Source organism: Triturus cristatus, chromosome 2_2 (genome assembly GCF_964204655.1).
Source record: "Triturus cristatus chromosome 2_2, aTriCri1.1, whole genome shotgun sequence".
NCBI lineage: Eukaryota > Metazoa > Chordata > Amphibia > Caudata > Salamandridae > Triturus > Triturus cristatus.
In genome coordinates this window covers 458350727-458365885 of record NC_140582.1, presented here as the reverse complement: position 1 = coordinate 458365885, position 15159 = coordinate 458350727, and the positions used below count along the sequence as shown (strand labels likewise).

The 15159-nt window shown below is 45.4% G+C and overlaps 1 protein-coding gene across 1 annotated transcript in view; it reads right to left on the bottom strand.

The window, feature by feature from the left end:
* Positions 1 to 14131, bottom strand: part of NUDT6 (nudix hydrolase 6) — a 114131-nt gene extending 100000 nt beyond the window's left edge. Inside the window, exons 1-2 of the mRNA XM_085641547.1 lie at positions 13752 to 14131; positions 2900 to 3103 (exon numbers count right to left, since the gene is read on the bottom strand). Coding sequence (XP_085497673.1) covers positions 2900 to 3103; positions 13752 to 13956 — 409 coding nt within the window. The 5' untranslated portion in view covers positions 13957 to 14131. The remainder of the gene's footprint in view (positions 1 to 2899; positions 3104 to 13751) is intronic.
* Between the last annotated feature and the right edge of the window lie 1028 nt (positions 14132 to 15159).

Below are 15159 nucleotides of genomic sequence, written 5' to 3'. Positions count from 1 at the left end.
GCTCCCAACTTCTCCAAAGAGTTTATCGTTCAGACAGACGCTTCAGAGCATGGTGTGGGGGCTGTTCTTTCACAGATTAATGAAGAGGGCCTAGATCAACCTGTAGCCTTCCTTAGCAGGAGGTTACTTCCACGGGAACAGAGATGGAGTGCTATTGAGCGTGAGGCATTTGCTGTGGTCTGGGCGCTGAAGAAGCTGAGACCCTACCTGTTTGGGTCTCACTTCCGGGTTCAGACAGACCACAGGCCCCTCAGATGGTTGATGCATATGAGGGGTGAGAATCCAAAGCTGTTGAGGTGGTCCATTTCCCTACAGGGTATGGATTTCACGGTGGAACATCGCCCTGGTACAGATCACGCCAATGCTGACGGTCTGTCCAGATTTTTCCTCCTTAGTGATGAGGAACTCCCTGGGGTAGGATAGTTCTCCCCACTTTTCAGCTGGAGGGGACACGTTTTAGACCTGGCACCTTGGCGTGAGTCTCCCTTCCACTTTTTGTCGCTGTGCCTCATGTGTTTTTGCTGGTGTTAGCTGCTCAGAGCACTGTGCCACTGCCAACCAGTGCCACAGTGCAACTGCTCCCCATTTAAAATGTATATGTTGGTTGGACTCCATGATTGGCTTATTTGGTTTTCTGTCAGACCCCAGTAAAGTGCACCAGGAGTGCCCAGGGCTTGTAAATACAAATGCTGCGGGTGGGCTTGCAGCACTGGTTGTGCCACCCACAGAAGCGGCCTAGTAAAATGTGTCTAAGGTCTGCCATTGCAGAACTTGCGTGCAGTCTGGTACTGTCATGCTGATTGGGCAAGTGCACCCACTTCCCAGTCCCTAAACCTTCCCTTAACTTCATATTAGTCACCCCTATGGTAGGCCCAAGGGCAGGGTGCATTGTAAGCATAAGGTAGGACAAGCCCTGATGTGTGTGGCATGTCCTAATAGTGAATTACAGCCATTTTCGTTTTTCACTATTGCAAGGCTACCTGTTCCCATAGGCCAGAATGGGCTGTTAGAATTGTTACATCCTATGATCCTAACAGACCCAGGGAACATGGTAGAAATTCGAGTTTAGTATGCCTGAACTCAGAATAATAAAATACATCTTTTAGTAAAGTTTATTTTAATATTCTGTGTTTGCAAATACCACTTTTAGAAAGTTGGTATTTGCTTGCCTAACCATTTCAGCCCGCCTCTGCTATGATGTGTATTGCCTGTCTGGTTTGTGTGAGTGACAGGGCTGGGGAAACCCAGAGTGGCAGGGCTAGGTAGCCTGGTGGTGAATAGAGAGATTGACATCCAGATGGGTGGGAGGAGTGCATCTGGACGCTGAATAGGGCTGTGCACTGCCACCACAATGCTGGCTCCACCTCCTGTGGAGCGGCTGATGTCTCTGCCCTGCACCCTGAATAGAAAGTCAGAGTCAGGTCAACAAAGTGCTCAGGAACTGGTTTGGACTGGGCAAAGGCCCCTCTACCCCAGAGGAACAAAGGAATTAGGGGTATAAGTATTGGGACCCTGCTCCCAAGAAATTAGATCCTGCTTGACAAGAAGAACCTCTGCCTGAGAAGAAGGAACTGGGAAAGCTGTAAGGAGGAGTACTGTCCCTGATCTGGGAGATTGGCCTGCAGTGGTTGCCTTGCTGCTAAAGGAGAGGAGAAAGACTACAAAGACTTTATTTCAACTTGTGCTTAAAAAGATCTCCAAGGGCTTGGAATAGAGCTTGCCTCCTGCTGAAGTCTCAGGAACAACAGACTTCACCCCCCAGCTCCCCAGAGTTCTTTGGAAGTGCCTGCTGCTGTTGTTGGGCCTTCTGAGGGACTGCGTGTCGCAAGGAGCTGGAAGTGCGACTCAAGAAGGAGAAGCGTGCCGCCGTCGGAGCTGCTGTCGCCGCATCTCGTAAAGTGTGTCGCCGCTGCAGCATCGCATCGAGCGGAAGCGTCTCGCATCATCCAAGAAGTGTCTCGCATCGAGGAAGAAGAGTGACGCCATCGCAGCCATCGTAGCTGTCGCATTGCACCGCATCAAGAAAAGTGCCTCGCATCCACGGAGAAGCGTGCCGCCGTCGGAGCTGCTGTCGTCGCATCGCGTAAAGGGTGTCGCCGCTGCAGCATCGCATCGAGCGGAAGCGTCTCGCAAACGTCGGAGAAGAGTGCCGCTGCCAAGGCCGCTGTCGTCGCATCGCGTAAAGGGTGACGCCGCTGTAGCTGACGCATCGAGTCGAGTCTTTTCGCAACATCGCAGAAGCGTAACACATCTGGAAGATCTTCACGTCTTTATTGCTTTGCACCAAAAACTTCATCGCATCAACATCGTTGCAACACTTTCGTTGCCCTGCGTGTCGCATCTAAAAGGTACATTGACTTAAAGTGTCGCATTTAAGAACTTAAGAGAACTAAGCAAAATTCTACCATCAAAGTAACAGTATTGTGTATTTTTGTCGTTTAATGATCTTGTGGTAACTCTATATAAAGAATCCTTATTTTTAATATAAAACCTGTGCGGTGTCCATTTGTAGTGTTGTCACTTGGTTATTGTATGTGTTCATTAATGCTTAACCTATAACGCTCTGAGATAAGCCTTGTCTGCTCGTGCCAAGCTACCTAGAGGGTGAGCAGGGGTTATTTTAGGAGTGACTAGAGGAAAGGTTCCCTGCTTGTCACAAGTACCTGCCTGTGCCAACCAGAGAATCCGGATTCTAACAGTAACTATTTAACTTACACAATTATGAATTGCTTCACCATTTGAATCTATGTCGAAGTTGATTCAATCCTTCATGAAAAACAGTTACCAAACACTCAAATCATGAAAGTTGTGATCCCATGCAGAGATTAAAGTTTTGCAACAGATGTTTGGGGCAAGGTGCCAAAAAAACATGAATCACTGAGTAGTACTAAGAACAAACCTGCAACTCCGACTTGATGGGTCGCATATCCTGGCAGTCTGCTGTGCCCGTCTCCCAGCCACAGTGTCATGGTGGCAGAGGTCGCTTCTGCATGGTGGAAAGTGAAGCCTTCTGAAGCAGCACTGGCAATCAACCTGCTCAGCTGTATGGGAATGTGGAGCCACACTGCTATTCTGCCTTCTACTTTCCACTGCTTTATGGAATCTAGAGAAGACAAGAGTACACAAGTCAGCCATGATCACGGCTGCTCAAGCCCTTAACAGTAATGCATCTTAAATGGTGAAGTTTTAGCGACCCAACAGTGCTTGCGTACTTGTCCTGTAAATTTGTCTTTGAAAAAATGCAAGTAGAAATCCGTTGGAAAAGGCAAATATCAATGGCAAAAATACATTTAAAAAAATAAAGGCTATCTGACGTGAATCTTGATGGTTTTCCATCCAGCTACAACTAAAGCAAAATCATTTGGTTTCACGTACAACACACATAAAACATAGCAAAAAAAAAAAACAAGACTGCCTGGTACCAGCTCTCTCCTGAAAAAATTAAACTGTGCGATCCACATCTGACTTGACAATGATAGTGCGAGCCTTGCTCCAGTACCGCCACAACAGCACACTGGTACCCCAGAGAGGCATGCTACAAGTAGTGACACGTCTCATCAGCGCCGTAAACAAGTCTGACCACATCAACCCAATAACTACATTGGCTCCCACTCCAAGACTGCATTATCTAGAAGACCAGCTGCATAACCTATAAAGCCACCCAAAGCCATGCCAATGCATACCAGGTCGAGAAACAAACCAACTCAGAAGGGCAGCGCCACCAGAGGAGCCATGAAGTCATCGCCAGACAGAAATGAAGTAATGCACAAAGGAAAGACTAGAAAGCACATTATATCTACCTACATACCTAAATACAAAAGCAACATCCCTGTTACATTATAACTTCTCTCATCTTTTTGCAATTCAGGAAAAAACTCAACATCTATTCATAAATCACTACCATGCTACTCGATAGAAACCTATTTGTAACTGCCTGAATCTACACTGGACAACAACAGTATATTTTCATATTCTCCATACCACTCCAAGCTCTTATGTCTTCTCCTATTTAAGAGTTGTTTTTTAGGTCTCGCCTATGCAGCGCGCATGCGCTGCTTAGGAGGAGACCTCTTGAAATCAATTTGTTTTTTTCTGCCAAAAACGTGCATGCATTGCGTTGCTTTCAATGGGAACGCGTGCACGTTTGACGATTCCTTTGCAGGAGCGAGCTTTGAAACCATCTGTTTGGTAATTAACTTTCAAACAGATGGTGCTCTTGCTCGCTCCCGCAAGGGGAGAGGAGTTGGCCTAACAGCTAGGGCGCTCGACCTCGGACCTGGGGAACTGGATTCGAGTCTCGGTAATGACGCTGAACATCCTGTGATTCTGGGCAAATCACTTAATCTCCCGTGCCTAACAAACAAGCATTTACAATGCAATGGTCTCGGCATTGGTAAAGTTAGAGCCATTGGCATTGCTCATGACAATGCTGTTTCTTTACATGTTTTAAAAACAAAAACATAAACAAAAATAATGTCATGAGCAATGCCAATAGCTCTAACTTTACCAATGCCGAGACCATTGCATTGTAAATGCTTGTCTAAGTTAAAGCCCTGGGCCGCCCACTTTAACCAAAACATAACGTCCTGTTCTAAAGCTCAGGCAGACCCCGCCCCCGTCCAACCCCCGAAGGATGCTCAAACATATACGGGTCATTTTAAGTCAGATGTATCACGTTGCCACATCAGTGTTTTTTTGTCTTAAATGTCACTTCCAGGTTTCACCTATCGCTTTGCTGGTGCCCACTTCTTTCTAAGCGCCTAGACCCTACCTGATAAGGTTAACAGCAATAGGAACATCTGTGGGTTTTTGGAATCTCAGGCCCGTCTTTCATCTGGGAAGAGAAGGAGGCCAAACAGCGGAGGGGTGGCCACTTCCTCTCACTTTGCGCCTCCGGAAGCTGGCATTAGCAGTTTGTCTGGTTTCGCAGCGCTTTGGGGTTTACTGCCTGGGAATGCACACGGGCATCTTCTCTTGGTACTGAAGATTTAATGAAAACCCTAAAGTTCATTGAGTTTCCGTCGCGGCTGTTTACCAGAGAGATCTCCGCAGAGGGTGCTTAGAGCACCGAGTTAATCATCGCCCAGACCGGACTTCTGATGCGCGTCCACGGACCGGGGCTCTGCTCCACACTCGGAGCTAGCGCCAAAAATGTGATCCGTAGCACGCTTTGTCGCAGCACGGCACACGTGCAAATTAATGCACTAAACGTGTGCTCTTGTGGTTGTGTGTGCACACGAGGGCCTGTGTCTAAAGCAGGGAGATTGTTCCTTGGGTCCCGGAGTAGCGTGCTAGTCGCCGTACAGCGCTTTAACCCCTCGTCAAGTGTAGTAAGCGCTATGTAAATGCAATTAAAAGTGCAAGGGGGTTTATTTACAAGCCCCTTGCGCCACTTTTACCTCATTTTTAACATGGGGAAAATGGCGCAAGGGGGCTTGTAAATAAGCCCCAAGTTATTTACTTAGGAATATCCCACCCACCCCCACCAAATCACGTGATTATTGTCACATTATCGTCCAGATACTGCTTCTGACCTAAAGATACTGACGGCTGTGGCATTCACTCCTGCTTCTCCCAGCCCATGCTCCATGGACAGGTCAGACCTCTTGCTGTGTCCAGCAAGTGCGGGCCACGCGGCGTCATTTCAAGGACTGTGGGGCCACAACTAAAACATGATGGTACGCAAAACTAAAGTATATGTTAAGCTTTAATCTATGTTCAACTTTAACCGGTCACACTAAAAGAGTGTAAATGCGTCTTGCTTGCCCCCCACCAAACATTCTTAAAAAGATGACACGGCAGGGAGACCAAAGTAGTGTGTCTCTTGATATTCTTAGGACCAAGGTTCCAGTTCGGTGCACTGCCAATGATGTCAGACTCAGAGCGTCCAGCAGCCTGCGCTGCTCCCGGTATGCCTCTCGTATGAAATTCAGTGCTCGGTGGCTCCCAGCAGCACCAGCGGAGCCGCTCGTGTCAAAATACAGACCTCATACTTCGAGAAAACAACAGACACATAATTTGCAATTTGTTTGCAGGCACCCGTTAAATTTCAGTCCCTTGGAGAGCGCCCAAAACCCTATTGAAGTGATCAGTGGTCGAGCTACTTTGGAAATCATTCATGAGAAACAAGCTAATTGTTATTTTCACACAGACGTAAAACAGGAACAGGTAAAATAAATAACAAGGCAGAGCAAAAGGCACACCACTGCCTTTCTCCGAGGCAGAGCAGAAATGCCTCGGAGAAAGGCAGCGTCGTTTTCGGATTCGGGGGCGTGTTTTGCTGTTGTCTCCTCCTTGAGACTTCTCGCAAAAAACACGCCCCCCGATCCGAAAAGGACGGGGCCTAATCGGAGTGACTGACCTCTTCTCCAGTGGCTGGCCAGCATTTACGAGGCCAGCCAATGGAGAACAGGGGAGAAGAGGGGCGGGTTCAAGCCCCTCTTCTCCAAGTCATTAAATCTCGGAGCGAGACTGCGCAAGCGCAGCCTTCGCAGCCGAGACCTAAAAAATGAATGTGTGTCCTCATGTAACGTAACTGGTGCTATGTAAAGCGCTCTGATACCTGATTGGATTCGGGTCAAGTTTGCGCTATGTAAAACTCTGCAAAAAAAAACCAAGCATTGGCATAGCCAATAGGTCTCGCCTTTGGGACCTTATAAGTGTTTAGCCATACAACAGTTGCATAACTAAATCCTTATAAGGTCCCAAAAGCGAGACCTACTGGCTATGCCAAGCGGCCGTGACAGTGAAAGTAATTGTGGTAAAGCGCGGCGCGCACGCCCGCGCACATTCACTGTAGCTCTAGGCTGGCCTGGTAGCACTTTTTGGAGCCCTCTCAATAAGTCTCGCCAGACCAGCGCATGCGCTGGGTCAGGCGAGACCTAAAAAAGGAAACGCTGTTTGTGGCTTTCCCCATCCAGAAATCCAGAACTAGGGATGTGCTGCCACCTTGTGGCCATTAACAGCAACATGCCAACACCACAAGTGTCTGTGATAACCAGTCTGAATAAACTAATTAGCTCTTCCTTAATTCAAAGCCAATAGTACCTTTTTTTATAAAAATGTAAAAATGTTACTACACTTATTCTAAGCATACCTGTCTGCTAAGAAGCACGGCTGTCTTAAAATTATATGTGATGGTGCAAGCACAAATGCCAATTTCATGTATGGAAGATCACCGGCGTGTTGACAACTTTCGTGACTGCAAGCGACTGTCATGACGGGAAATGCATGCTAAACCTGAAATGTACACCGCTCGAACATTTATAATTACACACTTTTTAACGTAAGTAAGTGACATAGCAAAAACCCTCGGGATAAGGCCTACACATTCCAAGTCGGAGTGGTGCAATAATTTCATACTATCCCGTGCTATATGTCCCTGCAGAAAATTCTGTCTGGGAAAACCTGGCAAAATTTGTGCAGGAAAAAAATGCTTAAGTCGGAGTTTCCCCTCGCAAACAGGAAACATGGAATATTACTGTGCAAACCCCTTTCTGCAGAACTCAGGCCGAGGATGATAAAACTGCAACACGGCAAAACCGGTCCGGGCTCTTTAAGCCACAGTCAAATACAGCAACATTCATAATGAGGGCCAAAGTGCCCCCGGGATATTGCGTTACTGATTTAAAAAAAATTGCAGTATAAAAATTGACATTTTGAGGCACACAATTCCATTTCTTACCGCATTTTTACGTTAAGTACAATTAGAATGCAACTGCTTTTCATCTTTTCATTCTTTTGGGATAGCTCAGTGGGCTAATTACTCCCACAAGTCCATTGAAGGCATCCTGCTGCACTCAAGCAATCCTCAAAGACCAACATACCTGGCATCCTCCCTCTATTCCCTCCCCCAAAAGACAGTCAATTTTAGAAATAAATGTGCCACGATGAAAGTCCGTTGCACTGCTAAGAAAAGTTGTCCAGTTTTTGATGCAAATCAATTGGAAGAGAGTCATCGTTTTCTTTGCTGCTTTCCATCCATGTGATGCTTGGGTAGCCGGAGTCGTACTATATGCACTACACCATCCATGTTTTACGCTAGAAAGTAGCTTCAAAGTAAAACAAAGTAGCGCATTGCAATATGTAGCACTACTTTGCATCAATGGGGCACACAGTGGGTAGTACATTGCTATTCCCATGCAACCATCCATGGGTTTTTGACGAAGATCCCTATCTACTACCATTGGTTTTGTATCAAAATTATACACCTCCTCGAGTCAGGCATAATGTTAGAGAAAAGTTTTCCTTTCTCAAACCTTTTCTACAGTTACATGCATGCTATACTAAACAGCACACACAAAGTTATAAAAGGGTTAAAATATGTCTAACAATAGTATTTTGTATTGTAAGGACCCCAGTTCAATACAAAACCTATGCTTGACATCACACAACCTTACGCTATGGTGCAAGGGTGTGCGCATTTTCGCAAGGCAGCCAACATTGTGCAAGCAGAAGGACCGTAATAAACAGTGCCATTTCTTAGTAGATTTGGCGCTGTTCTACTCTCTCCCTTTCACTCAATACTACGCAGCAATTTTTATTGCTGCACTGTGTTGCGGAAATTCTTTGCAAATTTATCCCAGAGTATAGAAATGACACAGCAAGTGAGAACGTTGTTGTAACGAGGACAAGTTCATGATAATAAGTAAAAATAATAAGCGAAACAATTTCCATTGTATGACATAAATGACTTGAATTGTGTAATATGGTGTTGTACAAAAACTATCAATGAAGTGGAGTAAAAAAAACATTTTTTTTAAATGTATTATGTTTGTTATATATAGGATAGATCATATACATCTAAATGTTTACATACCGAAATATACAATTGCCAAAAAATACCAACCGTCGCAGGTGACATTAATTTAATTAACAAGTGTCGTTTCATGATTTCTTTTAGTCTCACAGTTTTTAATGGCGTTTTGGAGATTCAGATAGAAAAAGGTTAATGCAGCAGTAGCTCTAGGTGTCAATGTTTAATTGTCCCTGCATTACTGCAGGCTATCCCTTTATCTTTTTAGGCCTCGCCTGAGCCAGCGCATGCGCTGCTCTTTAGGTCTCGCCTGAGCCAACACATGCGCTGCTCTGCAAGACATTTAGTTAGTGGCTTTTCACAGTGCTACCACAAGCTTTGGCTGGCCTAGCGCTTGCGGTTACGCACGCGCGCAGCTGCCAGCTTTCCGCGCCCGATCAGGTGCCATCTGGCTTTCCTCTCACTTGAATATTATCTAAATGCTCCTTCGCCCCTCCCCCGCCACGTCGCGCGTCAATTGCAAACATATGTGCAAACGCACTGCTTTCACTTTCGCTCGCACGCGCACCACTTTCGAAGCCGGGCTTGTCTTGTTTGTAAATACCTGATCTACAGCCTAACGATTTCCCTGCCTATTTTTCACAAATGCCATATTTCTCTGTGTTCTTCTCGAATATAAATATATTAAAAAAGAATCCCATCCCTCCAGTGCATGTGGAGGGGGGTAGGAATCGCCATGATGTTTCTTTCAATTTCACCCCCTCGTTGGTGTTTTCAAAAGCTCGCAGCGGTGCCTTTGTCTAATAAACAGCCATTAATGATCACAGACTGAAACCCAGAGAACACGCGACTGTGGCAGATCACTAAGCGGTGTTGCCTGTAGCTCCGCAGTTTAGCTACACGTTAGTGATGCACTGAAATAATCTGTGTACTCCACAAAACACAAAGGGGGGCTGGGAGTACCACCAGTACTGTTATATAACATAAAACGTACAAGTGTCTTTCAAGTGACGAGAACAGAAGTTAGCATCGCCACAAAGAAAGCCTTCCTTAAAATGATCAGAGCCAGTCAACTGCAATGCTCCTGCTTCAATGCTCCTCCCCCCTACCACAGAGCGCGTCTTGTGGCCGGGCGTCTAGTTGACTCTTCTCGTGTTTCCCCATTTCTCTCCTAGCAGACTGCTCTTTTTAACGTGTGTTCCTTTTTTATTATCTACAGTCCCTCCTTTCATTTTTTTTTTCCCATTGTTTGCAGTCTTTTTTTTTTACATTCTATTCTTGGCAGGAAATATTCACTTGTTTTGGTTTTATTTATCCTTTCATCTCGTTCTTTCCAGGGTTTAATGTGCTCTGCAACTGTCATTCTCTTCCTAGTGCCCTCGTTTTCACCGTTCTACGGCTTAATTTGTTGACTTTTTTTAAAAAATCACTCTCCCTTCACTGTTGCACCTTTTCTGGCATTTCTTTCTCTCGTCCTTCATTACTCTCCTTATCTGTCCTGTTCATGCTGCATCTCATTTTACCATTTGCTTTTCCCATTCCACCCCATCCTCTTTTCTTTGTAACTCTTTATTTGTACTTGTGCGAATGTGACAAATTTGGTGTAAACTTGGCATGTGGGTGCGGGGGGGGAAGGGGGGGGGTTGTTTTCTGCTCATCAGGGAGCAGATCGCCAGCTTATCCTCTTCAGCCCGGTGTGATGGACTCCCCCCTGCTCTGACAGCTGGAATTGCAACAAGACGTGTATGGCTAGGGTTGTCAGGCAGAGCACTAGCTCAAGACACGCTCTTTTCTGGTTTTAGTGACCACAAGTTGAAACTAACAGGAAATGGTCTCTGTGCGAGTGTGTTTGTGTGTATGAAAGTGCGAAAGCAAGATAGCGTCGACAGAAGGAAATGGCTGCTGCCCAGGCCCCGCTGTAAAACGGTAACACTCTGCTCTTAATTTTGCTATTATTACACGCAATTGCTTTTGTTTGGCAGCCGGCCAGCAGCACAAAACGAACACTGCCTAGGAGAGGCTACATCAGGAGGGGGCTGAGAACAAAGCGTTTTGTTTTTAAAATGGCTGTTGATTTAATCCGTCAATGTATATGCATATGACTAAGAGCCTCTCTCGAACGTGAGTGTGCCTTAATACATTAAATACGTGTATACTGAAATATATATATTTCAGTATACACGTATTTAATGTATATATATATGTATTTCAGTATACATGCATTATATATATATGTATATATATATATATATATCAGTATACACGTATTTAATGTATTAAGGCACACGCACTTTCAAGAGAGGCACTTAGTCATAGATTGACGTATTAAATCAACAGCCGTTTTAAAAACAAAACGCTTTGTTCTCAGCCCCCTCCTGATGAGAACTACACATAAGTAGCTGGATATAACATTTATGCTTTAACAGCTGATTTAATAGGTGCCCCTTCAGAGGAGGTGTAATGAACCTCGCCTCATACAGGTTAATTAAGCCGGAATAAAGATACTGGGGTGCACAAATAGCAGCAGACGTCACCTGAAAGCATGCAATCATTAGCTCTCAACTTGACTAAACAGACAACAGATCGAAACCGCTCCGCCTGGACTCTATTGCGCTCCATTTGATCACCCTGGCGAAAATGTCACCGGTCAGTTACCAACAATTGCTAGCCTGTATTTAAACGGTTCTTAGTTTTGTGTGTCCGTTTGTTTCAGTAAGCATTTTTATTAACCAACGTAATGTCCTTTGTTTTCTACGAAGCACAGATATCTTTTTCAAAAACACATGGTGCAACTGGCTACAGAGGGAACTTGTAAAGGGGCCTCTGGAATTCCCCCCCACGGCAAACACATTCTATGGATGGTCACAGCTTAAAATGCAGTTTGAAAAAGGGCAACTTGTTTTATGGTTGGAAAATGGGTAAATTGTTTTATGGTTGGAAAATGGGTAAATTGGAACTGGGTGGTCAATGGACTGCCTCTGCATTTTATTTGCAGCACGCGGTTCATTCCCTCCGAGCTTATGACGAAAGCAAGCGTTTGAAGTGCTGAAGCCCCAGGTACGATGGAAAGAAGTGATTAAGTAGGAAGTTATTTTAGACAGGCCTAACTAACATCTGTCTCCGTTGCGAGGTGGCAGGCTTCCACGTCTACGTTTCTCACGATTTGACACATACATAAAAGCAACCTGTAGTGCTTTGCTGACGATCTGAAAACTACCAACGCCCGACGTCATACGAAAACAAGCATTGGCATAGCCAATAGGTCTCGCATTTGGGACAGCTGCACTTCCAAGGCAAATGAAGCCAACGACTGGAAGAAAATGACCCAAAACACCTTAAGTAAAGATTACATCATTGAAAAGAGTCCCTGTCAGGCCCTCTATTCACATCTTTAGCAGTGGTGTAACGAAGCTTAAGGGGGCCTTACCTTCAAAGTATGTGGAGTGGCCCCCATGCTCCAGACCCAGTCAGAAGATCTCAGGCCAGGGGCCGGCCATGCATAATGCTGGAGGGGGCTACCTGGAGCTTGGGGGCCCCCGCACCACAGGGGCTAAAGTTACACCACTGGTCCTTAGTTGTAACGGCAAAAATACTGATAGAATACTAGAAAAAATCAATGTAAAAAAAGATAAGGTAATCAACGTCAGCGATTTAGTTACTGTTTATATTTTACATGATTTACTTAATCTTACATTCTATAAGAGTGTTAGCTATTTCCAGGGTATGCTTCTATTTTTTAACACAATTGAGCACTATAGAGTTGAGGCTAACGGCAATGCCAATTTCTCACTGTGCCCGTCAGTGGATCAAAAAGGTGTTCGGAATTCATAGTGATCCAATCCTTAGCCTCTCTGCAGAGTGTACAGCGGAGAGGTCATGTATTCCAGTTGCAATTCTGATTCTCTGAAAATGTGTGTGAAGGAGGTATACAATTACCAAAATATTGGCCAGACAAAAGTAAATGAAAATGCAGTGCTTACGGTGGGTGTATGTGTTGTGTGTTTGGAGGTACTAGATATGCAGATGGAGGAGTTGTGGAGAAATAAAAAGTGTGTACATGTCTAACACAGAGTGAACATAACAGGAGTGCTTGAGACACTCTGAAGACCGCTACACCTTCCATAGGCCTTCGTAATGTTTCATTCACAATCTCCCAATTACAGAACTGAAACATTTTGAATATTATTTTTTTACCACACTATCATTGCTGTTTACTCATTTAGTTAAACAACTAACAACCACTGACAAAGCCAGTAGTCTTGGCTGATTTTAGGTATATGTCATTTATTGTGGTATATAGCTGGATGCAGTAACAAAGCTCAGACAGGAACCAACATGCCAGGACGGTGCTTGGCTGCACACTATGGGAATCGCAGGAATTTCGTTTACAAGTTTAATCCACGACCTAAAATATGTAGGCAGCGCCCCTTTTTAGAGACACTACCACACACACTTTTTTCATAAAAAGTGTGGAATCAGCATCACCAATTTGTTTCGAAGCAATGTGCTCTGACTCCAGGTCTATGAGCCTGGGGGTCTTTGGTATACACCGTTGTTTGAAAAAGACTGGCCTGAAACATTTTCAGGGTAATTAGTAACTATGTAACGATTTCTATTTAAATTAATGATGGGTGCATGTGCTATGAACAACAGTAGAGGTGTCAAGTTATTCACTAGTGTAAACGGAAGAGCTTAACGAAATGCCTTCAATACATTTTCTGCTACTGTCGCTAATTCGTATGTGATTGTATTTAACATCCCAGCTCAGGTTTGAGGACAATAAATAACCTATAATTGAAAGACCTTCAGAAAGATTTCACAGCTCTGTACACTAGGTGTCAGTTTGTTTCCGGAGATTGCTTGTGTGACTAGATTTGTTTTGAAGCGGGTCTCAGGGACCTGTAATCGCAGCCACGAGGTGTTTGTTATGTAATGTTAAACTGCATGCCCTGTAAAAGCAGGGCTACCTGTGTGCGGTGTCGCAGATCACACTTGCCCTGTAGATGGCGCTGGAAGGAGGCCGGGTCTAGGCGGTCAACCGGGTGAGGGGCGTCCAGAGATACCGAGACTCCCCCGAACTTGTCCAGCTGGCCCTGAAGCGCGGGACCAAGAGAGGAGTAGGCAGCTTTCGGCACACACCCCTGAGAAACATGGGGAGCGGCGAGAAGCCATCGGCGGAGCATCAAAACCTGAGCAAGCATGCTCTCTGACGGCCACTGTGGCGAGTCCACTGCAAGGGTTGCGTAATATGGGACGAGTCCACTCCCTGCAGGGGGCCAGGGTCCAGGACTGCTGAGCAGGGGGGGGGGGGGCACCCGTAAAGCACGTAATAGACGTACAGTACAAACGTGTCCCTACAGCAGCTCCGATGCTGTCCTTAGTAGACGCGCAAGCAAAAAACAGCTCTTTACCAACTACCGTACTCTCTCTTATAAAGGCGCATAAATACACTCTACAGCATATCCCGTAATTTTGTTAAGAGAAGCGTATATAATTAACAATTGCTTCAGTTCACATATTTTCACTAACCACCTTTGTTACTATCTGTCTGTCGCAATAAAATAACACCTAAACACTCAGCAAAGTTGTTCTAGTTGATACATTTCCTCCACTAATACAGCGTTAGTTTGACATTTACATGCAAGTGATGTAAAAGTTTTACTATTACATCAATTTTAAGTATACCTCTTGAATCTTGACTATGTAAAAATAAGGCAAAAATACTGCGGCCTTTTCGGTGGTCTCCAAAAAGGGTTGTGACCATTCCCATAGAAAAATACCAGACACCTGTTTACGTTTTAAGGTTCTGCAAATGCCAGAACCTAGCTCATGTAACATTTTCTTTATTCATTTTTAATATGCCCTTTTTGTCTTTGTTTACTTTAATTACCGGTCACTAGGGCAGATGTAGAACACATTTTAAAGTGTTTTCTCCTAACATTGACAGTTTAAACTAAGGGGCTGATTACGATGGAGGTCCGCCGAGCGTCCGACCGCCATCGTTGCAGGAACGGGACCGGCCGACAATTTACGATTGGTGGTGGGAAAACATGCCTCTCTGCACTGAGGCTTGTGCTGCGGCCCGGAAAATGGCCGCAACACAAACTCCGATGCCAAAAGGCATGTTTTTACACATCCCTGCACCCTGTGGTAGGCAGTGTAGTGTTCGGGGTGGCGGACCGGTGTGGGGAAGGCCTATGGGGCCGGACACAAAAGGGACACAACAGCAGGGGTTACTGGAGTGGGCCGAAGACCTCGAGCGGTCTCGCGCCCTTTTATTTATACCGTCGGGCGTGCCCGCCCTCCGGGTGCGTGGGTGCGTGAGTAGCGTGCTGGAACGGGCCGGGTGGCTCCGTTACCACATCCCTCCAATCTTTCAGATACAGAGATCATTTATCGCCAAA